The sequence below is a fragment of the Thermobia domestica genome, chromosome 11 (genome assembly GCF_964235325.1).
Source record: "Thermobia domestica chromosome 11, izTheDome1.hap1.1, whole genome shotgun sequence".
Taxonomy (NCBI): domain Eukaryota; kingdom Metazoa; phylum Arthropoda; class Insecta; order Zygentoma; family Lepismatidae; genus Thermobia; species Thermobia domestica.
In genome coordinates, this window is record NC_137464.1 from 123,739,533 (window position 1) to 123,765,926 (window position 26,394).

At 35.3% G+C, this 26,394-nt stretch overlaps 1 protein-coding gene across 1 annotated transcript in view; it reads left to right on the forward strand.

Moving 5' to 3' along the window:
• The window catches only part of LOC145663657 (dynein axonemal intermediate chain 4-like), a 417,097-nt gene that overhangs the window by 12,637 nt on the left and 378,066 nt on the right, over nt 1-26,394 (forward strand). The window contains exon 2 of the mRNA XM_081729757.1: nt 23,637-23,811. Coding sequence (XP_081585883.1) covers nt 23,637-23,811 — 175 coding nt within the window. The remainder of the gene's footprint in view (nt 1-23,636; nt 23,812-26,394) is intronic.

Here is a 26,394-nt window from a genome sequence, read left to right on the forward strand (position 1 = left end):
GTTAAGGTATCAGTAAGCCGGGAAATAGTGTAATACAATTCAGACTCGGTGGTTGGTGCTGTGAGATGTCTAATGTCTCTTTCAATGGTTATTCTATAACTATTGCAATCAGCTTTATCACAAAGTTTAACAGTACGAAACACGGGAGTAGTGTGGCAGAGATGGCCCTTGTTGAGCGATAGTTTTACTGGGCAGTGATCACTACTGATTGTGTCAAGAACCTGTACTGTACAGTCACCGACCAGATTAAGTGATGTAATTACAACCTCTGGTGTTGTCTGACTAGTTGGCCAGGTATAACTAGGTAAGTCATGGATATCCAAATGTAACTGTTGAGTTACGTAGTTCAAAAAATGTCTTTTTCCGGACGCTTCGACTATGGGTATTGATATAAGCTATAATGATTACATTTCAAAAGTTTTGGGAAATATAATTGAAAAAATCGAATGGAATTGGTTGTCTCGACCGAATATAAATTGTAGCAACGTTTATGACCATGGAGGGAAAGTAAACAGAGAAGAGAAGATGCTCCGGATGATTGACATAAGCCTGCAGGTGATATTGTCTGAATGGTAATTTTGGTGAAAACCTATTGCAACTTCACCTTGAGCTGTGGTGGTTGGTCCTCTATAGGCATATCGGTGAAGGAGATACCTGTTAGGCGTGCTGCAATATTAGGTTTGAGTGAAGTTTCACTGAAAGCAAAAATATCAATTTGTTCCTCGAGTAAAAGATGATGTAGGAGGAATTAGTCTTGCTGGAAAGATCGTATATTAATAAATAAATTCATGACTACAAGCAAGAACGATATAGATTTAAACAATAGTTTCAAGAGGCGTGATTTGAAAATGAGCATATTGTCTTGAATATGTACCATGCATATTGACGTTAAAGAACGATTTTGCAATGGCAATAAGGTGCGAAGTATATGATCGCGTTGAAATGGCATCACGTTCTGGAGCACTATGGTGAGGTAGCGAAGAAAATCTTCGATACTGAGCGGATGTAGGATAGATTGGGCTGGAGGTGTAGTTTTATCGCTACTTCGAATAGGTACAGTAAACTCCGGGCCACTAGGTTCTGCAGGGGGCTTAGCCTTGCAACGATAGCTGTACGTGCGGTGCGCCTCTCCGCAAGTGGATCACTTTGGAGGTTGTTGTTGATTTTGACACAACCTAGTTTCATGTTGGTTGCCACAATATCCGCATCGCGGTTGATTAGGACAATTGTTAGTGAAATGAGAGTTGTAGGATTGACATCTCTCGCACCTAAGAGGTACTGGATTTTAGAAGGTTCGACTCTATGGATTTTCTTATAAATAGGAGCACCATGCGCCAAAAGGCAATCAATGCCTGTTGGTTTTGTGATAAAACGTGAATCATGTATGTTGGTCCGTATTGTTTTTTATGCGCATGCATTTTTCAATGTTGATGCCCTCTTGCATAAGCTCCTCGCGCACTTCGTCGTCCGTGAACTATGGGAGAACACCACGTATAACGACAGATAACATTGGCGATTTCTTAGGAGGTGGTGGTTGTTTCGGCGTAGAATCATACTTTTTTTGTTAGTTTTGCGTTTTCCCCAAAGATTTCGTAAAATGCTTTATTACGTAAATAGGTTCCGAAATTGGGATCTTTTGATTTTATAATGTATCCATTTCTAGTCTGGACTATTTGTTTAACATTTGCGCGTGGAACGTATTTAATGATCTAGAGAAAGATCATCTTTAGATGTGTGTATTTCGTGTCAAAATCGGTGAGGAGAAAATTGTAAACAGGTTCTGGAGTTATGCTGAGAGGTACAGATGATGATTCTGAAGGTGGCGAACCAATGTCCATTGGTTGGACGTTAGAAGATTGAGATCCACCGCGAAATCTCTTTACAGATTGGGTTGAGTCAGTGGGTGGATGTCTTTCTTTAGATGTACTCGCTACTGGCTGTCTATCCCATGAAAAGTGTCGAATGCAACTGGTAGTTGAAGTGGGTGTGGCTTGGGCACGTGATGTGCCTATACTTGTAAGAAAAAGCTGGTAATCCTGTATGTCGACTGAGAGCCGGTTGTCCGTTAGCATTGCCAGAGTCCGTCATCACTATGAAGTAGTCTAGGGCCGAAGCCCAAAAGAATATGAGAATAAATAAAAAGATGATGATGATGATGAGGTTCAAAAAACAAGTTTGCCCTTCGAAAGTGAAAACTTCCGTCAACCCTCTAAGTGCTCACAAATGCACATTGCAACACTTGGTCCTAGCTAGCACACTAACTGACACAAGAGAGGTTAGGCTCCTTGATTCAATATTGAATATAAGCGCTTTTTTTTTTAGGCTAGCATCCTTTTAGAGGGCTACACCCTCTTTAGGTATAGGATGTGATAGAATAGTTTAGGTTCATAGGAACAATGGTTGGGCTAAGTGATATTCTTTAGGGATCCTCTGAAACCAGGACATTATGATCTTTGCGAACATAATCATAACGTTGGGAAAGGTATTCTACGTTTATTAGACAGAACTTGCAATGTAGATTAATTGGTGTCACACATAGAAATATATAATAACAATGACTATGACAAAATACATACAATAACAATAACTATTAAGGTAAGCGCAACATAAAAGGATACACTAAATGATGATTATTGGATATGAACACATACAAAATAATGAACATGTAATGTATTAATCAGACAATAATGAGGGCGAAGAATGGGATGAAGTGTGATACACCGGACAACACAGGGTTATGTTAGGAAGACGAATGAGTGTTATTTTCTGCGTAAGGACATCTCTAGGCTGATGATGATGATGGAAGGCCTGTTAGGCACAAGAGGTATCACTGTGCAGGAAATGAAGGGAATATATGAGGTAGATGGGCATGAAGTTGATAGTCTTGTAACAGGACTCGATCTGGATGATCGGGAGGCAGAGTGTAGCAGTAAAGTGTGAAAAGGAGACAGAGCGGAAAGTAGATGTACCTAGGACGGACAGGATTAAGTTAATGAAAACGCATACTGGCCATGAGTAATGGATGCTGAGAGCTGTAACGAGCTGAGATGAATTTCTGTCGGAGAGACTCAAGATGATATGTGATGTTGGGGAATTTGATGAGTTCATAAAGTTCTCTGGTGGGGCTGGGTAGCTGAATACGGTGGGCTATGCGGAAAGCATGCTGTTCGAGAATTCGCAGCTTTTCGTAAAAGGAAGCGGATGCAGAAATCCAGGCGGGAAAGCCGTAGCTGAGAACTGGACACATGAATGCTTTGTATGTATTAAGGACTACGGTTGGTTGGAGTCCCCAGGTCGTACCAGTGAGGCGCTTCAGGAGATTTAGGCGTTGGTAGGCTTTGGCAGCGATGTGCTGTAGGTGAGCTTTCCAGGTTAGGTGAGTATCATAAATGATGCCTAGGTAGGTGACTGTTCTGGTTGGAATGATGGGATATCGTGAACCCGAAGTGAGAGCAACGACGGGTTTCGATGGACCTTAGACCGTTTGCGAGATGGAATGAAAGTGATAGCTTGAGTTTTCGCTGTATTAATAGAGAGGTTCCACTTGGTACACCAACGAGTGAAGCGATTAATGGCCTCTTGCAGATGCTGATTAATTTGCCCAAGGCTACAAAGGCAGTATCGTCCGCATATTGAAATAAATAAATGTCAGGAGGAAGCGAAGGAAAATCGGCGACAAAAATTATGTACAACAGAGGTGATAAAGCAGAACCCTGAGGTACTCAAGACAGAAGAAATATAGGATGAGAGAGCTGATTGTTGATGAAGACATAAGAAAGGCGAGAGACCAGAAATAAAAGCGCCTGAGCTCCAACCTTTAATTTTGGATTTCAACCCTTTGATTTACGGTTATTTGTGATTTCACGTTTAACAAAGACAAATCTTTTAAACTATGTGCACTTTAAATAAATTATTTAAATAGACCTTTTTCTTTATAAAGTTTATTTTTTTTAAATTATTGCTCAAAGCCTATCCATTTTAATAAGCCTTTTCCAAAATCAATGCAAACGAATTGTGCTGCCATCTTTAAAGTTCTTTTAAACCATACGTTTTGGACGTTTATATGTTTGTGGCCAATCCTTTCGACAATGACATCTCGGAAACTACAGGCTCTAGAAAGATGACGTTTTCACTGATCGATTGCAAATTTTATGTAAATTGTCCAGTTTTAATTGAACATTTAAAAAACATGGCAATTATTTCTTTATTACATTTTTACGGGTACACTGGAACTGTTGAAATTAGAAAAAAACTAAAGCATCATATCCTACGCATTATACGCGTACATTGCAACACCACATAATTGCATACGGGGTTGCATACCTTTCAGGCGTTTGTTTCATAGTCAGCTAATAATGAAAAACGAAGGATAACCATTTCTCCAATCTAAGTTGAATTTTTATTGTTTGGAGTGTTTTGCCCAATGAACACCATATATCACTGACGTTATAATTAATTGTGTGTGTAATGTATTTGCTTATTACATACTGCATGCAAGAAGAAAGAAAACATACTGATCATACATGAAATAAAAGCTCCAACCGGAAGTAGGCTCAAATCTTACAAAATGGTGCGAGATATTGAAAAAGTAATCGACAAAATCTCCCCTTTATGGTATCTCTTGCCAATTTTTATCAAGACGTCTTTCACTTGTTTCTGTAAAGGGAAATGTACAGATGTTGTGAGGAATAACAAGGAGATTCTTGTTCATATGTGAATGATGCGCTGTGTAGAGAGCGCAGGTTCAGCTAGTCTATATATTAAAATACTAGGTTTATATGTTTGTCTCCAGTCCTTTCGACAATGAGATCTCGAAGACCACAAGCCCTAGAAACGTGCTGTTTTCACTGGTCGATTCCAAATTTTGTGTAGATTGTACAGTTCTAATTGAATATTTAAAAACATGGCCGTTATTTCATTATTCTATTTTTAGGGGTACACTGGAAGTGTTGAATTTTTTTTAAAAAAAAAAAACATCATATCCCACGAGTTATACATTTCAACACCACATAATTGTATTCAGGGATTACATATCTCTCAAGCGTTGTTTCATGGCTAAATGATAATGAAAAACGAAGGATAACCATTTCTCCAGTTGAAGATGAACCTTTATTATTTCGAGTGTTTTGCCCAATGAACAACATATCACTGACATTATAATTAATTGTGTATGTAATGTATTTACTTATTACACACTGCATGCAAGAAGAAAGAAAGCACTGTTCATACATGAATTAGAAACTCCAACAGGAAGTAGGCTCAAATATTGCAAACGGTGCGAGATATTGAAAAAATAATCGAAAAAAATCTTCCCTTTATGTGGTACCCTTTGCCAATTTTCATCAAGACGTCCTTTACTTGCGTCTGTAAAGGGACATGTACAGATGTTGTGAGGAATGACAAGGAGATTTATACTCATATGCGAATGATGCGCTGTATAGAGAGCGCAGGTTCAGCTAGTATATTTTCTAATTTATTCACTGTCTGCATTTTCATTTGAGTTATTTCTCTAAACAGTTAGCTACTATAAGCAATGAACAAGGCTGAGCGTTTTCACCAGAAAATTTTGCAGGTGGAAAAACGTTATAAAGGGAAAGAGGCCCTGTTCATGATGAGAGATTATTGGGGTTAGTTCCTACTGAAAGAGTACTCAATAACATAAGAACGGGAAAATGTTTCGAAATTGTCTTTGCTGTTAATCAAACATGCAGGGTGTTTCGGGGATGAACTGATAAACTTCTAAGTTAAATTCTAAGTTTTAATGAAAGAAATACATGTATGTAATACTAAACATTGCCAACACATCATTTACAAACTGATGTGCATATTGTTATTACGTATTCATATACAGGGTGTTTCGGAAAAAGCTGACAAACTTGGCGTATGTGTTCAGGATCTCAATACAAGAAAAATGTTTTTCTACGACTTTGGTTGGAAATGCTTAATTATTGAGAGAGATCTAACTAGAGTAATTACTGGAATTGGTCATTCCTCTTACCCATTTATTATCCCTATCTCCATACGTAAGCGTTTCCGATCAAAGTTGCAGATTTTTTTCTTGTATTGAGGTTCTGAACATATACGCGAAGTTTGTCAGCCTTTCCCGAAACACCCTGTATATGAATGCATAATAACAATATGCACATAAGTTTGTAAATGATGTGTTTGCAAAGTTTAGTATCACATATATGTATTTCTTTCATTAAAACTTAGAAGTTTATCAGTTCATCCCCGAAACACCCTGCATGTTTATTATACGGTTGATTAAGAAAAATGATTAACAGCAAAGACAATTTCGAAACATTTTCATTAGATATTTAAACGATTAAGCGTAGCACATTGAAATTTTAAATAATTATTTTTGTTGTGTCCTGTACACCCAAGACCTGCCACTCTCAAGAAAGTGGAGGCTTTAATGTTCCTATGGTGCTAACTAGATCTCTGACTCTATTAGGCGTGGAACGTTGAAATTTTATGTTACACTTGAATTTTAGGTTGTATATAAGATGAGATCTTACAAAGTGGAACTCGAACAGGTCACCGTAGTAAACTTTGTTGCTCTTACTTCTTAACTTGAACCAAGGTTCGCTGTAATTATTACGAAAACGTTTATTTGCAGTATAAACACTATAATAGGCACTTTCGGAAATTTGTATCGAAGAAAACACCCCCACGAGCAAATCACCCCTTGTGGATGTTTTCATGAGAAACTATATATGCCATATTGTAGGGTTGTTAGAAAAATGTTTATTTATAAAATATGAACAAATTTCCGTTAGTCGTATTTGAGAAAATCGTAAGGGAAAATTTACCCCAAGAGTAAACTACTCCTTGTGAGTCTTTCAATGGAAAATAATTTATATCATATTCTAGGTTTCTTTATGTAGTATTTATTTATGAAATATGAACAAAATTGCTTGAGTCGTTTTTGAGAAAATCATCTGGGAAAAACTCAGTTCCAAGAGTAAACTACTCATTCTTAACTTTTCCAAGAGAAACGACTTATACCAAACTTTGGGGTTGCTAATGAAATATTGATATATGAAATATAAAAAAAAATCGTTAGATCTATTTTTAGAGAATACCAAGTTATTTTCATCTTTCAGTATGTACCCTTAATTTTGGGGTTATGAAGAAAATGTGAAAAACTCCCCAAGAAATTTTATGAAAACCTTAAGGTTAAAATTTGGTGGATACGTTGAACCGTACGGTCTTTAGGCGAGTTAACACATTTATATCTGGACCAATGGATGACGTCCAAATTTCACTTTTTGGTTTGTAGGAGTTCTGGAATGTGTAAATCTGTTTAAATCTCGATTTTTGTTTTTTTTTTTTTTACAATCGCTATACTTTCTTCTCTTTTACGGTCCTTCCAAAGTAAAAAAAAATGATGTTTTGAGCCTCTCGATCGTTGACTACGCATGAAGCTTAAAATTTTGTATAAATGTTCTCTATGTATCCTACTTGGTTATCAGACCGAAGTTTACAAAATCCGTTCTCTGGGCGGCGAATGAAGAATCTAAATGTTTCTAGGTATTCACCAAATCTCCAAACCTGTTAGACATAGAACCTTGAAATTTTGAAGAAAGTTTGTTCTCTATATACCTACTACAGACGACAGTAAAACAACTTTACGAAATGTGATAGCTGAAGGGGGGAGGGAGAAGGAGTTCATGAAAATATTTTTGGCTGTTCATTATATCTGAAACAAATTAAAACAGAAAATTGAAATTTCGTCTAATGTTTCCATTAGGCTAGAATTTTACAAAATACGAAGCTGTTGCATATAGTATTCGCCGTTCATCAGATCTTCGAAACTTTAAAAATAGAAACTTGAAGCAAAGTAGGAATGTTGTCTTCGTACCCCAGATTGAGAACAATACAAAACTTATGAAATGCGTACTATACTGGAAGAAGATATAAGGAAAATTGAAAATATTTTCGTCGTTTATTGGTTCTCCGAGACAGATGTAGGAATTTTTTTTCTGTTTACAAATGTTCTCCTTGAACTTCGAGATGGAAATAAACACATCCTTTCCATGGAGAAGGAAAAATAATTTTTTTTACCAAAAAGAGAGACACTATTAAAAAACTTAAAAGATTTTTTTTAAAAAAATATTCCTTTTCTTGTAAAACTAAGTGACATTCCAAAACATAAAGGAAAACTCGATATATACGTTAACGTTTACACATACAACAGAAAATATATGGTGCACAGTGGGCTACAGAAATTCTTGATGTACAAAATCCGTGAGATAGGCAACCCAACTATCCACGGATCCACGAACGAACAGTACATTTTTTTTACTTTAGAATTTTTTGTTGCGATTGTAATAATAATAATAATAATAATAATAATAATAATAATAATAATAATAATAATAATAATAATAATAATAATAATAATAGTAATCTCATAGAAGATTAAAAGTTAGGAGCTTATTATCGCTCAGGGCACAACATTACAACCAGAAATGTAACATTTGGCAAGAATATTTCGGTTTTGTTTAGTGTTGCTCACGAGAAGGGGAATTTCTCATCTCGTTTCTGATACAAAACAAACAAAACTGAGACGAGAGTTAACATTAAACATTTAAGACGGGACAAGGATAACTCAAATTATCGTCTCGTTTTGGAGATGGAAATCGAGACGAGACGAAAAGTATTGTAAACATTTCTCGTTTCAGTGTATGCCCATTCTTTAAGTAACAATTGCTTTGTAGACTGAATCTTATGTGCTATTTTGTTACTTTGTACTTCGGAGCTCATTGAATTAATTATGGTCTGTGTAGGTACTTTTGTAGCAAAGCTTTTATAATTACTTCTGCATAACACTAAAGTTAGTTTATTATATGCCACACTGTTCAGTGATATTCAGTTATTTTTATTACAGTTATGTTCCTCAAAACGTACAGTAGAATACTTTCTACATGAAATTTCAGTAGAACGCATTGGTTTAAAATTTTGGTAGTTGCAGGGGTGTTCTGGAGGTCCAGACACCCTCTCGAAATCCCGATTTACTGTAAGTCTTGCCTAATTTAGGGCAACTTTAAAAATTTTCATACTATTATTATTATTATTATTATTATTATTATTATTATTATTATTATTATTATTATTATTATTATTATTATTATTACTGAAAATTTAAGAACTCAATATTACGTGCTATTGCAATTTAAATAAGCGTACTGAAGTTGATAGGAAAACAGAAAGAAAGGATAAGAGATAGTATAGAGAAAGGATAAGAGCGATTAGTGTCCGAAAGGAAATGAGAGGAGAGAAAGAAGGTGAGAAAGAGGTTGTCAGCTCCTGGACAACATTAACATCGAAACTTCGGATGCCTAAACAGAAATTAAGTAGGATTGTCTTCACCACGATACATAGTAACACGCTTTCTTTGGCTAAAAGACTTTGGATTATGCATGCGTTATATTGATATTTTAACAAAATATACATACCAGTATAAGAAAGAGTAGGTTTTACTTACAAATTTTAGTTGAACGGATATATGGAACGTGTTGGAAATGGCGAATGAAAATATTATTATTTCTGGCAGTAGGAGTAATAGTGGAAGACGTTCGGGATAATTGCTCGTAAACAATATCGTTTCAGACACATTTATGACTTATACTAGGCCCTAAGCATGACCCTTAGGGGTCGTATTCAGGATCTGTTTGCTAAACACGTTACGTTTTCCACCAGTACGAATCAAGGTTGTAGACAGACATGTGACGTCAGTTTGCTAATATTTCCTCTGTGAAAAAAGTCGTCTCCACTCTAACTTGTAAGACCGAAAGAAATTGAGTATTTTTCATTTTATTATCAGAAGTATGAATATTGAAGTTCATAAAAACCACCTACGGCAGCGAGAATCGAACCCGGGACTCCTGAATTACGAAACGAATTCTCAGGCCACTAGGCTAAGACTACTCTGTTAAGTAAGATAAAAAAAAACATTCATTTATGAAGCAAATTGCACACGTTTACAATAACGGCGAAGCACAATGATTTCTGTCATAATAAAATACTATAGTCGAGAGGCTTCAAATTTAAATTAAAACGCAAAGATATATATATAGTGCCTCAGATCACTTTCGTTTCTGATTCACCGAAAATATCTCCGTACCTTGATATTGCAATTACAAATATCAATATCCAAAAATGCCTGAAGTTCTTTTTTCACTTACAAGGAGAAAGCAGACTTTAGTAAATTAACATCGGGGCCATTTCTGCAAGGTAATTGTGAACATTTAAAGTGTTCATATTACAAACTGGGAGAGCGCAATGGCCTAACATAGCATAGAAAAAGCGTCTTAACATTTTCAACTCCTGCATATGTCACACGTTTTCTAATTTATTAAATTACGACGTAGTAGAGTCAGAAGCAATTGTGACTAACGTTCCAAGGGTTATGGGTTCTATTCGCGCTGGTGTCAACTTTTTTTTTGTTTTTTGCTTCAACCAATAGAGCAACCACTTGGAGCTACAAGTAAAATGTTAATTTTCCATATGTTTATAATGAACTAAAACAATAGAAATATTTAAATCAGTTGTAAAATCTTTTAATATTTCATGATAACGGGCAAAAAAATATAATTTATTTCGTAAATTTATTGATATCACGAGTTATATTAGGGTTACCATAGTCGTTGGTAAAAATGTTCTTATGCTTCGTGTCTACATCTGTTGACAGTGTGTTGTATTACAAGCACTGGAACAAATGGCACGGGGGTTGAGGGGACCATGTCTGCTCCAATCTTGGAACTGAGGGATTGTGCCCCCAATAATTAGATTTGAAATGTGTTTTTTGGGGAGAAATGCGATGAAATGTGTCCGATTGCAACAAAGGAAAATGAGATGAATTTGATATCCCCTAGAATGAGCCTCAAATCTTATCGCCTCACAATGTTGAAGACAACTCTGCTCCCCTGATCTTCCACAGTAATGTTTTTCAACATCATAAATATTTTGAACATCGCTTTAAAAAAAAAAAACATGGGAACGGTCTTACCCATCCTACCCCCAATATTGGAGACTGATTTTCACCGCTTAATAGAAGTGGAATAAGGGGTAATCTCCTTTGGTTATAGTAACATCCAGTATTACCAAAGAGGATTTCCTTCTCATCCCCTTTGTAATTTTCACACTGCCAACAGATGTAGACACGAAGCGTCAAAAATATTTTTTAAATAAGACTGTGGTAACTATAACTCATGATATCAATATATTTGCGAAATAGATTACATGGGGACAATTGGGAAACATGATTTGTCTTATTTTACATATACAATATCTACACACAATTTTAATCGCTTCGATCCACTCCTTCTCGTACTTTTACGATAATATTTACTTTTTGCGGAAGAGGCCTTAGCCCCAACTCTGTTTCTTCGCACAAGCTAAAAACATATGTTTGCTTATTTTTTGCATATTGTCCCTACAAAAGTTTCTTTGCAATCCTCCATTTCTTTAGTCACCTCTGACGTATACTTATTAGTACTTCAGATAATTCTTAATCAAAGGTTTGGAAGTTTTTTTTTTTAAAAGGAAAATACGAAACACATATTGCCTCATTTTATGTATACAATATCTGTGCACAATTACATTCACTTCAGTCCACTACTTCTTGCCTTTAGGGCGTCAACTTTCAATATTTTGGATGTGGACTTGTGTCTACTAAAACTATTTTTCCACAGAAAATAAAAAAAAAAAAACACTTATTCGTTTCTTTTTTGCGTATTGTCCCTATACAAAGTTTCGTTGCAACTCATCATGTCTTTAGGCACTTCTGACATACTGTTATTAGCACTTTTGATATTTCGTGATCTTTGCGTTTAATGTCCCACTATTATGCCTGTTAGGTTAAGCGAGACCATGATCAAAGCAAGTGAATTACGATGGGCAAATTAGTGGAAGGAGAAAATGGGAGGAAATTGGATTGTCCCAAGAAAAACCACGAGCACGATGTTGTGCAATTCGAGCTTACTTGCCTTGGGAACGAAACAAATATTCAGATCAGAGTTGGAGTGGGTCGGTGGGTCAGTGGGTGGAGTTTTCTGAGTGGATCAATGGGTCGAGGGTCAATAGCATGTGACCCACTGCGACACACCACCAACCATGAACCATTGCGACCCACGACGACGCACTGCGACCCACCATGACCCACTGCGATCCACTGACCCATTCTTATCTACCGACCCACTCTACTTACTGCATTGTAGACAGTATCTTCTGAACAGTAAATTTTTATTTCAACCTAGCCATAGGAACTAAATACACGTTTCTGATTGGTTGCAATTTGCGATTGTCCAAACCTAGTGTATGTATTGTGTATTATAGTAACAGAAGAAAATTGTCATTTTGTTGGAATTAAAGAAGAAAATTGAAGAAGTAGCTCAGGTTAAATTAATATAATGGCAGTCAAGCTGGAACAAAACGAGCCCTATGTAAATCACTTTTTTGAGTATTATTTATCATATTTTAATGGAAATCGTTTTACGGAAACTTAATAAAAAATAAAATATAAGAATTAAACAAGTTCCTCTAAGGCGGATTTGAACCCACGCCAAAATTATTTATAATTACTAACCAGTTGTCCTAGCAGTCTCGGCCAAGAAGACCGACAGTAGTAGGTAGTTCATTTCTGCTCTAATCAGAACCACGTATTTAGCTCCTATTGCTAGGGTTGAGCGTCCTTAAAAAATATGCTTCTGAACACTGAATTTGCCTACGTTTTACTTTCAAGGCATTCATTACCCTTGTTTTCTCATTTGTTTCTGTTTTCTTACCTGAGATGAGTATCTCTAACAAGTAGAAGGCGGAGTTTGGTAAGTGAACTTCGGTGCCATTTTTGCGAGGTGGTAGTGCACATTTAAAGAGTTAATATTACAAAGTGGGAGATCTTAATGGCCAAAAATAACGGAGAAAAACCGTCTTAAAGTTTTCTACTCGCCTTATATATCGTACGACGCACGAATTTACCAAGTAACGGTGTGGCAGAGTGAGTAAAATCTGTAATTTATGTGTAAAGTGTCCCGGGTTCGATTCCTACAACTTTTTTTGCTTCAACCAATAAAGAAGGCATTTGTAACAGTAAGTAAAATATTAATTCACCGTATGTTTATAATGAATAAAACAATAGAAATTTTCAAATCACTTGTAAAATCTATCAATGTTCCATGTTAACTGGCAAACAAAATTTAATCTATTCCGTAAATATACTGATATCACGAGTTATATCATGGTTACGACCAGTGGTGCATTTACGATTTTATTTTGGGGGCTTTGCCAACTTTAGTCCTGGAAATATGATAATGCTCCAAGATATTTCATTTACTTTAATATAGTAAATAACATTTCGGGGAGGGCTTAAGCCCGGAGGCGCCCCCCTTAAATACACCACTGGTCACGACAGTCGTTGTGTAATAGTTGTTCTTGACGCTTCGTGTCTACATGTTGACTGTTTGTGAATTACAAAGGAGTTGGTTGAAGCAAAAAAAGATATATGACTCAAACAGGAATTGAACCCGGGACCCTTTACTCATGAATCAAAGATTTTCCTCACTTTGCCACGCCGACAATTGGTAAATTTGTGCGTCGTACAACATATGCAGCGAGTAGAAAACTTTAATACGGTTTTTCTCCGTTATTTTGTCCATTGCGCTCACCCAGTTTGGAATATTAATTTTTTAAATGTGCACTACCAACTCGCAAAAGATGGCCCCGAAGTTCACTTACCAAAGTCTGCCTTCTTCTTGTAAGTGAAAAAAGAACTTCAGGCACATTTGGACATTGATATTTGTAATTGCAATAATAGCAATAGGACTTATACTACTACTTGCCTTTCAAGACACACAGCCTGTGAGTTTTTAGAGAAGCTAACTACTGGAAACAATACGTTTTTGAATCACTATAATATATAAATTATTACATAAAAATGGATGTAACTGTGTGTGTCTGATCATCACGACCAAATTGAAAAGTCAAATGAAATGACTTTTGGTATATAGTTAAGCTTTAATCCAAACTGGGATGTTATCATATCACTTTCATTATAATAATATCTTAAAGGGGTAGTGGGGATCGGAATTTTTTCGAAAAAATGAGTATCTCACAAGCCGTTAAACTTATGGAGCTGAAGTTCAATATATTAACTCTCTATTGAAAATGAACACAACGTCTCGTAGCATTTTTTAAAAGTCTTCTTTATGAGGGGAGGGGCTGCACTTTCTATATATCCAAAATTGGTAGTGGGTTAGTTTGTAAAAATAATTGAAAGTGATCGATATTAGATGAGAAACAAATTCACAAACAAATTGAGAAACAGAAACCATGCGCTTTCTACTATAATAATTGCTGGAGCTTATGTTTATTATATGGAGCGTTTAGGGCACAGGGCAATCAAGCAATAAAGTTGTGGGAAAAATAGACAAAATTTGTAATGTACGCTTAATTACACGAAAATTTTAAGTTTGGACTGTAGGTTGGTCTACTTATTTTGATCTGGGACTTTCAAATTTCATGCGTTTTTCCACTGAAAAGTATCGATAATTCAACAAGGAAATAAATATTCCATGATAATTTAATTGAAATTCATCGAAATTTAGCCCATGACAAACACTTTAGCATTTTATATCGTAAAGGTCAGATCCACCGTTATTGTAACTCATCCGTTACAGAGCAGTCTTAGCGTAGTAGCGTGAGCATTTGTTTCGTAATTCAGGGGTTCCGGGTTCGATTCTCGCTGCGATAAGTTGTTTTTATGAACTATAAAATTCATACTTCTGATGTCTAATAAAATGAAAAATACTCAATTTCTTTCGGTCTTACAAGTTAGAGTGGAGACAACGTTTTTCACAGGGAAAATACTAGCGAACTAACGTCACATATCTGTCAACAACTTTGGTTCGAAGTGTGATGGAAAACGTAACGTGTTTAGCAAACAATTCTTGAATACGACCCCTATGGGTCATGCTTAGGGCCTAGTATGAGTCATAAATGTGTCTGAAACGATATTGTTTCCGAGCAATTATTCCGAACGTCTTCCACTATTACTCCTACTGCCAGAAATAATAATATTTTCGTTCGCCATTTCCAACACGTTCCATATATCCGTTCAACTAAAATTTGTAAGTAGAAACTATTCTTTCTTATACTGGTATCTATATTTCGTTAAAATATCAATATAACGCATGCATAATTCAAAGTCTTTTAGCCAAAGAAAGCGTGTTACTATGTATCGTGGTGAAGACAAATCCTACTTAATTTCTGTTTAGGCATCCGAAGTTTCGATGTCAATGTTGTCCAGGAGCTGACACCTTCTTTCTCTCCTCTCATTTCCTTTCGGACACTAATCGCTCTTATCCTTTCTCTATCACTATCTCTTATTCTTTCTTCTTCTCTTCCTCTCAACTCCAGTACGCTATTTAAATAATAATAATAATAATAATAATAATAATAATAATAATAATAATAATAATAATAACAATAATAATAGTATGAAAATTTTTAAAGTTGCCCTAAAATTAGGCAAAACTTACAGTAAATCGGGATTTCGGGAGGGTGTCTAGACCCCCAGAGCACACTCCTGCAACTCCAAAATTTTAAACCAAAGCGTTCCACTGAAGTTTCATGTAGACAGTATTCTATTGTACGTTTTGAGGAGCATAACTGTAATAAAAATAACTGAATATCACTGAACAGTAAGGTATATAATAAACTAACTATATTGATATGCAGAAGTAATTATAAAAGCTTTGCTACAAAAATTCCTACACAGACCATAATAAATTCATTGAGCTCCGAAGTACAAAGTAACAAAATAGCGTATAAGATTCAGTCTACAAAGCAATTGTTACTTAAAGAATGGACATACACTATTTCGAGAATCTCGATAAAACAAGAAATGTTTACGATACTTTCCGCCTCGTCTCGATTTCAATCTCCAAAGCGGGACGACAATTTGAGTTATCCTTGTCCCGTCTTAAATGTAAAATGTTAACTCTCGTCTCAATTTTGTTTGTTTTGTATCCAGAAATGAGATGAGAAATTCCCCTTCTCGTGAGTAACACTAAACAAAACCGAAATATTCTTGCCAAATGTTACATTTCTGGTTGTAATGTTATGCCGTGAGCGATAATAAGCTCCTAACTTTTAATCTTCTATAAGATAATAATAATAATAATAATAATAATAATAATAATAATAATAATAATAATAATAATAATAATTATTATTATTATTATTATTATTATTATTATTATTATTATTATTATTATTATTATTATTATTATTATTATTATTACTATTCCTGAAGTTTTGATAGTTCAAGTATTGAAACATTCGAGTATTCAAATATCAGAAGAAAATAGAACATCGCCGATCAATCGCCATCAAAAATTCTAAAGTAAAAAATGTACTGGTCGTTCGTGGACCCGATTTGATTCAACTACCTTCATGTTACTGGTCAAACGCCTTGACCACTTAACCATGATTACTACGCAGCAATTAATTTATCTTTAATTTGTTTACGAGCGTAATACACGCTCCGTATATGATTCAAAATGAAGGAGTTTGGTATTTTGGTTTTAAAAGATATGTAATGTTGATAAGTTAGTGAATACAGTGATATAATGCCCTCCGAGTCAACTACATACTCCTGTGTTTTGCCAATCAATCTTACTATTAACATGCTACTGTTTTGGACGAAGAGAAAACACTCTTTATTTATGCGAGCAGATGGAAGTAACGCTTTAGATGAGTGGTTAGAGTTGTAGTTTTCTATTCTGGTGGCCCGGGTTCGACTTCCGCCTTCGCCGTTTACCCTTTTTAAAATATTTCATCTACAAGGCTGAGCTCCTGTTGGATGCTGCTAAATGAAAGATAATCTGCAGTTGAGAAAATTAATGCTAATGTAATCCTGAAAATAAAGGAAGGAAAATGAATGGATAAAACGAGTTACAGAGTTAATTCTGTTAATGGTTCTATATTTGATGTTAACCGTTAATTTGCTGCATTTTTAAACTGTTGTTTATTGACACTATATTTTCCTTTTTTCTCGTTGTGTCTCAATGTGTAAATTTGCACAAATATTAAACAAATCACGAACCATCAGTTATATTTGCAACCTAAGTAGAAATACGCTTAGTACGGGTAAGTTTTCCAACTCGTTTAAGTGTTATCGAATTTTGCATTTTTAATATTTACAAATAAATTACTGCATAACAATATTTAGCATTTTCGAAAATTATTTAACGAATAATGAAATCAGACAAGTTCTTCTTTCGAAGTAACATTACGTATCAATCAGTGGTGCCGGAACCTAGGAGGTGAGGCCCTGTTAGACCCCCAGATTTTTGGTTAGGGGCTTGGTTCTTCCCCTGAATGACCAATCCATACTTTAATTGATTTGCAGGTAGGGCTACTGTTAATGGTTTTAAAACTCAGCGCAAGGCTTTGTGTTTATTTAAAAAATAAACTAATACATATACCGCATAATCTATCGGTACATTATTTGATACGCATATATGTATAGTCATTTGAAGTAAGTTAACTTGTTTATAATCTCTCATTTGAGTTAATTATAAGATTATTTAAGTCCGCTGACTGTTATCTACTCATCGGCGCCTCTGGTGTCCGTATATATATTTCTGGTATTGTGCTGTTTACTGTGAGTACAAGTATCCAGAAACTCAATTCTGTCATTTCGTCAGCCAGCGCCTCTCCTCACTCCTGCACAAAAACACACTTTACGATTTGTTCTTTTAAAAGGTGTGGCAACTTCATGCTGCTGATCTAGCTACTCTACCAGGCGTAATTCATGTTGGAGCAGGCTTTAGTTGGGTTGCCTAATTCACGGACTTTGTACATCAAAAATTGGTGTGGCCCACTATACATTTATATCATACACAAGACAAAAAGAGAACCATGTAAATTTATTATACGTAAAAAAGTCAATGAAACTAATTATTATTGGATTAAATACTTCAGTTGATAGTAAGTGCTCAAATAACTAAACGGAGAGCTCGAAAATATTTATGTAATACATTTTCATTATATATTTACTTATAAATAATTAGATACACATGAGAAAAATTGGTCTACCCAAGAAACTGTTAAATTACTAATACATATTTTATGCCAAAAGAAAATACATATTTTAAATTTGTGAATTACCAATATAAGATGAAAATATCATTTGTGACTTATGCTGATTTGGAATTTTTACTGTATAAGGTTCTGTTTGGAAAGAGTGTTATCCAGAAAACGAATCATATACGAAAAATATCAACAGCATAAGTCATCTGAATTCTCTAATTATGTTGCAAAAAGTGATGAAACTAAAACAAATCCAGTTGTAAATAGAGGTAAAGATGCACCTAAGAAATTCATAAGAATGTTAAAGAAAGATCCCAAAAAATATCAAACATATATAAAGAAAATAACGAATTACCTTTAATACATAAACAAAAAGAGAATTCAACAAATCTGAATACTTCACTTACTCTAAAGTAGAATATACTGCAAACACCACGAAGTTAAACATCATGACCATTTAAGTGGAGAGTTTGTAGCTTCATTATGTAATAAATGTAATTTAAAAGTTTGTATCAGTGATTATACATAATTTAACAGAATATGGTTCACACTTGTTCATTTGTAAAGAACTTGTATATAATAAGGTATATATATATATATCATAACTGATAACTAGAGTAACCCATATTATGCTTTATTTTTTCTAATTATGCTTTATTGTTAATTTCAATCATTGTTTTATATTAATTGTATATAATATAATATTCACTATACATTAAATATTCTAAATATCTTGATCTTTTATTAATATTTTATGATCTTGATCGAGATCGGATTACACCGAAAAGTTTACAGAAAAAAAAATAAGCTTTTCATATTTGCATTGTTAAGTTCTCAAAGATTTTGCATTGCAAATATTGGTTTTAAAAATATTAATACAGTATGTTAAACTTGCTGTTAAAATTGTCCAATAGTGCTATATATACATTTAAATTAAGCTTTATGCTTTATTTTCTAAAATTATGCTTTTAAAATTAGTTTCTTCTGGACTCAGACAACCACTACCATGCTCAAGGTACCAACCATATTGTAAATTGCTGTTATACTTTTTATGCTTTTGGGTTTCCCTACTGATAACGAAGAACGTATCATTCAGTAAAAAGTTGGAACTTTCAAATTAAAGTTCAAAGACTCATTTAGATTTATGTAATTTAGTTTAGACCAATTATTATCAAACCTAACAAGAGAATAATTGGTTTCTACATAATACCTCTATTTTCATCAAGAACAATTTAAACTTGTAGTAAGAAAAGATGTTTACCCATACGAGTATGCTGATGATTGGCGTAAGTTTAGAAATAGAAAATTACTACCAAAACAAGTATTCTTCAACAAACTCAATAACAGATATTAGTGAAAAAGATTATGAACATGCGAAAAGTGTTTGGAATAAGTTTAATATCTAAAACCTTGGACAATATCATGATGTCCAAGGTGTTACTAGCAAATGTGTTCGAGACATTTAGAGAAGCACGTCTTAATGCTTATGGTCTTGACCCTATCGTGGGATACGATGTTAAAGATGACATGTATAAAGATATAGCTATTGACAGATTAATATTATCTTGATGAGAAGTGGAATTAGTCAATGTTCGAAAATATATGTAAAAGCAAATAATGAATATATGGAAGATTATAATGATAATGAAGAAAACTCGTACCTAATGTACTTAGACTCAAATAATCTGTATGGATGGCGATGAATCAATATATGCCATATAAGAGAATTAAATGGTCAAGGGAGCTAGAAATAAAACAAATAGATTTTACAAATATAGTCGATAATTACAATACTGGTTATATATATAGAAGTAGATCTTGAATATCCAAAAGAATTACATGATTATCCCAAAGACTATCCATTAGTTCCTCAAAATGTGTTCGCCTGGCTCAAAACATTCTAAAGTATTAATAACTCTATATGATAAAACATGATTCAATATTGAAACTTGAAACAATGTTTGTCACTTGGATTAAAATTAAAGAAAATACATCGAGTAATACACTTTTAACAATCAGATTGGTTAAAATGAAAATGAAACGAAATCTTTAAGTTTAACATCCCACGGTTATGGAGGTTACGCTAAAGGAGACGGTAATAATGAGAAATTAGTGAAATGGTGGAATTAAGAAAGTGGGAGGAAACGGGAGAACCCCGAGGAAACCCACGAGCACGGTGTTTGTCCACCACAAAATCCACACGGTGCGAGCTGGGATCGAACAAGGACCCCCCAAGCACCGGAGGTGAACGCTCTACCACTGAGCCACCGCGCGTTTTTAAGTGTCACACTACGATTTGCTTGAAACTCCTGGAGTGAATAAAGTAATCAAAAGTAGGACACACGTGTTTTTCTATATCAGCCAACGGGGGGATGAAGGGGTTAAACACCCTCTAAAGTGCGAACATAGGACAGTATGACACATTTTAGTAAGGCCATAACCACCAACATACAATGGGGATTTGCTTTAAACTCCTGTAGTGAATAAAGGAATTAAAAGTAGGACATTCCTCTTTTATATTATCCAACGGGGAGGGGGGGTGAAGGGGGTAAACACTCTCGTAAACTGCGAACATAGACAACACTACACCTGTTAAGACCATAACTAGTTAAGCCGTTAGAGATATGCACTGGCTCATGTTGGAGAACACCTATAAGTTTGGTCACTTTACGTGAAACAATATTGAGTGTCCGCTTAAATGCTCACAACCATATTTTTGAGGCCGTAAATGAAGCGAGGTTATGCTTCTGGCCTGCCTGGAGAGCCCGCCGCGGCAGATCTACATCATGCAGCGGTAAATGTGCACCGACGGCGGTTTGAAAGTTCTGAAGCACGGCGAGCCTCACGCTTCAGGAATAGCAAAATAGACTGCAAGTAGACGAATGACATTTAATGGGTTTACACCCATTTTTGATCGGGTCCTATAGCTTTGACCTATTACGGCCGAATAAACATAATGATAAGCATGCCTTAATGCCTTATTGCGTATATATATCGGCACACTTGTACTTGAATATATTACTCTGATAAACACTTTACTCTAGCGTAATTGTCCTTTTATTAATACGAGATCACATTCCACTTGTAACACACTTATCAAAGATAAAACGAATTAAATTCAGTGTCCAATTGTGTTATAAATTTTTCGTAATTATAATTTAATTTGTAGTATTGTGTGATGTAACCATGCTCTAAATACCCAATATGTTATTTTCTAAAACAGGTGCAAACGATAATTCAAACTATAGTAACGAATTCCGAGTTTATTTTTCACTTTGGCCAATATTTACAAAGGAACCATGTATTGTTCTTCTTAAATCTCTCCATAGCAACAGAAGTTCATAGCACTTCTCACATTGCATGCAGATGATGATTCAATATTCGTAATTGATTCCCCATTTGCCAGACGTATCGATTACTATTACAATGTTTTCCAATTATCGTTTCTTTCTCTACGAATTTTACAAGCGTCAAGCGAATCGAAAGACTGCGTTGCTAGTTACGGCCTTGTTAAAATGTGTCACATTGCTCTACGTTCGCATTTTAGGGAGTGTTTACGCCCTTCATCCCCACATTGGCCGATATAAAACACGTATGTTCTACGTTTGATTCCTTTATTCACACCAGGAGTTTCAAGCAAATTCTCATTGTATGTTGCTAGGTATAGCCTTTATAAAATGTGTTATATTGCCCTATGTTCGCACTTTAGGGGATGTTTACTCCATTCAGTCCCCACTTGGCCGATATAAAAAACACGCATGTCCTACTTTTGATTCCTTTATTCACTCCAGGAGTTTCAAGCAAATTCTCATTGTGCGTTGCTAGTTACGGCCTTGCTAAAATGTGTCATCGGTAATAGCAGAACATGTTCTTAATAACATACTATGTAGCAGTCAATCACAATAATTTTCATCGCAGTATATGAAGTTGCCTGTGATTAATCATAATTTTCTCTTTGCTAGCCCGTCCTGCCCCCTTTTTCTGATTGGGTTTTATATTATTGTATATATATAAATTAATACAAAAGCCAAGAATAAGTACTGTTATATGTTGACGAATTTGTATTGATGGAATATTGGTCTTATATGCAACTTTTCTTTACTTCAAGACAACCGAAAATTAAATAGACGCACATACTAAATATTTATATAACGTATATTTATATTTATATATATCAGATTGTCTAATAGGTATTGAGCCTTTGTAGATCAAAATTAGGAATACATTTATTGAAATTTTAAAATAACATCATGAAACCACATATGCACCATTTTGTTGGATGACTTTTTATCATTCTTTCGGCAACACCATAATCCTGTTACTGTAGAATTTTGTGGTTTCTGGTCAAGACAATGTGATACGTGGTTTTCATAGGCCTCTTTTCACAATTCAGGGAGTTCTGCAGAGACTCAAACAAATGACAGCTTGACTATGCCAAGTCAGGCTATAAGGTGGATGCACTAAAACTCTTCCAGCCAAATTATCTCAATTTCTGAAAGGTCGTTAAAAATGTAAGCGGTCTGACGTTGCCAGCTGGTGTACGACAACCTTTCCGTTGATCAGTTCCGGCCATTTCTTGTTGAATTGCTGTCAACACCGCAAGTCCGACTCTATCGTTCTTCCCTGCGAGGCGACAGCAGCTCTGGCCTTCCAATCCCACGAGATGCACAGTATAAGTTTCCTGAGCATGAGTGTGGGCTTTGCCAAAATTGTGGATTTCTCCTCGCTTCGACCACTATCTTTTTCGCATATTGTTGTCGTAAATAATCAACTTTTCATCACTTGTGGTTTTCCGTTTCAGAAATGGATCGAATTCTTCACGATTGAGATTCGCAGATAAAAATTAGCAGATCAAGTAAATGTTTCTGAGTAAGATTATGTGGCACTGAAATGTCGGGCTTTTTTTGTAGCCAGCTTCTCTAATTTGTTTGACACTGTTTGGTGATGGATTTAAGTCATTGTTGTTGCCATGACTGGTTACTAGTCGGTTTTGCTCGACTTTAGCCAGAATATCATCCATTTTTCTGTGATTGGTCGCCCACTGCGAGGAGCATCTAGGATGTTAAAATTTTCTAAACGAAAGCGACTAAATGATCTTTTGACTGTTGTTTTTGATAATGTATCTTGCCCATAAATAGTTCAAATTTCTTCACAGACCTGCGGAGCATTTTTGTTTTTATCCAACTAAAATTGTAAAATGTAACGCCATTCTGTAGAAATTTCACTCATCTTCACGTGCAAAATATTATGTATGGTAATTAGAATTCCAACTCTTTTTGCACGTCTGCTGATTTCACCTGTTGGCTGCGGAATGACGTTATGCGTGACCTGCTGCAACTTATATATCCTGAGATTTGGGACACTAACGCCATCTCGTGTGTAAAAGGCTTACTACTTTTTGGACTGGTACTAGTTTTTAAGTATCATGTAGTTGGTTTATAGAATATAAAAGTTCGAAGAATAATACATATTTTTATACTTAAAAATCATATGGATTAGATGTACAATAACAAACTTTTCACTTTGCTTTTTTTTAGGTCTGAGCACTCATCAACGAGGAGAATTCAGATAACAGACTCACCCTCTGTTTCCTTGGGCAGTAAGAGCACCTTGAGCAAAAGTGTCAGAACTCTGAATAGCAAGGATAGATTGGGGAAATCATCTACCAGAAAATTGTTGGGTGAACCCATACCACGAGTACTTCCAGTCAGAGTTAGTATGGTTGATGTTATGCGTCTTTAGTAGGTTGTAATCAACAGTGAAAATGCTTCTCCTGATTTTAGGAAATACCGCTAATACAAAGTCATAAAAAGTACTTGAGCAGTGAAAATATTTAGCGTCAAATTTCGAAAAATTGTAAAAACGTTTCCAGGCCAACCATCCTGAGTGAGGTTTTCCTAGGTTTTCCTCATTTACATTAGGCAATTACCTAAGCAAGGAGAAAACTAGAAGAAAATTTTGGCCTGCCTCTTAGTAAAATCATGTTTGCCAACATAATTTGAGGTGAGAAGGTAACCTTGCAGATCAGCCACATTATCGTAGTGAGCTCTGGGTTATTTTCAAAGCATAATAAATTATGAAAATAAGCGAAGCGCTAGACAGCAATTGAATAACTGTCAGCAGTTAAAAAGCCAAATTTTTTATTTTGTCTTTTATATCAGATAACTCGAATAACTTTCAAAGACAAAACATCAATAAAAAACATCATTTTTAGCCTAAAATCGACATTTTTTTAACCAAAATCATAAGTAAACAGTATAGGAAACCACCCCTGAGGCACGAATTTAACATATTTGTCATAAACAAAACAATAAACATCCACAATGCATAAAAATATATAAAATAGCCAAACCATGACGTTTTTTTGAAATTGTGCGTGTTGCATACCCAAATTATTATCAAAACTTCAAGGTCGATGTGTGTCACCTAAACGACCTTCAAAAAACTTGAAAAAAAAAATCAGACGTCCTTTAGTCAGAAATGGCATTTTTACGCACTACCCACCATAACATTTTCAACAAGTTTCTTTTTTCAATACACCATAACATGCATCCTTCACCCACAGTACCAAATGCTGTAAATTCCAAATCTTGACGAATCATGTCTTCAACATATATGACTCAAGGCAAAACTCCAATTGCGTGAGATCCAGAAAATATGCTGGCCAGTTCACCGATGTCTGCCACCCGATCGACCTCCTAGAAAACTGTTGATGCAGGCAGTTCCGTATATCACGTTTACAAAGTGAGGGTCCCACCCTGCTGGAAGAACGTTGGGTATGATCCATCCTCTGACAAAGCTGAAGGTAGGATCGTCTCATTCCGCAACGATAGGTGTTGGTCTGCATTCAGCGTGCCGTGGATGAAATATGGACTAATAACCCTCGTACCAAAAATACCACGCCAGACCGTAACCTTTTCGTCACATACTATCCCTGATGTATCAATCCATTGTGGATTGATGTAACTCCAGTAGTAGATACTTTGTTTATCCGCTTACGTAAAAATACTCCTCGTCGGAGAACAATATGTTCATGGGAATATCCGGGTTGGTTAGAAGTTTCTCTTTTTCCCATTCAGTAAACTACATCTGATAAACTGATTGTCCTCTGTCAGATGCTGGTATATCTGGGTTTTATGTAAGTAACATTTGTTAGTGAAAAATATTCTCCGTATGGTCTTTCGATTCCCTCCATGTTCTGAATATAAACACTGTGTGGAATATTAGGAGCTTTTCCTGAAGAATGCGAGGACAGCGACAGTGGTTGCAATATCTGCAGACGATATTGATCTACCACTGCAAGGTTTATCGAACACACATCCCTTCTGTCGAAATATGCTGATGAGTTTGTTAATATTGTTCTGGAAAATGGCTTTCCATTAAAATGACACATATTAAATTCTGTAGCTATCATAAATAAGTTGAGATTTTTACACATCAGGATCATCTCCTTACTAATCCGCGACATTGTTGTCATTAAGACCTCCAAAAACATCATACATAGTAAACAGTCAATGGTAGGACAAAACAGTTAGCGTTATTGTTCAGTCAGTGACAACTGCAAACACAAAACAGAGCATTTTTAATGAACGGTTAGTTATTGAACAAAACTTTCGGCGACATTGGATTCCTGTGAAGGAATGTATATAAAACCTGTGTCGCATGCCGACCTTCGTGTTTAAAACATCAAAATGGTCTCTAACATGTCGGGCATAGCGAGCTTTGTGTTTCTGATGTTATCTGATCCTCAGAACACCATCTATGGGTAACTTGGACGGCCAATTCAATAGCCTTCCTGTGTTAGGATTACCATATGACTTTTGGCTTATACTGTGCAACCCACTTTTTGTGGATGTTCCAGGTGGTAGTTTGGAGGCGATTTTGTTGGAAGTGGTCCGCTAAAACTTAACTCGACTTTGGTGGCCAAATAGGCACTGATTATTAATTTATATTTTCTAATCAGAATTATTCACTTTGGCCTCATTTGTCAGAAGTTGAATACCGATTTACTCGAATCTCTTATTCCATTTCTAGATTAGCCTTTTTTGTTCGATAGTTAGTATGATGAGAGCTATCTAAAGAGCTAATTGGTAGTTCAATACCTCATTGAAATCTCGGTAGGCTCGCATGTCAGTCATATATTTGCTACTGAAAATCATTAGCTGAGTTATTCATCATTTCCTTATTCAATTCAGAAACAGGTCAAATAGACCTTCCTCAATGACGAAACTGTCTAAAAACATTCCTCAAGTTAAAGCTGAAGTTTTAATGTTGGTTCCGCAGCCTAGAAACAAG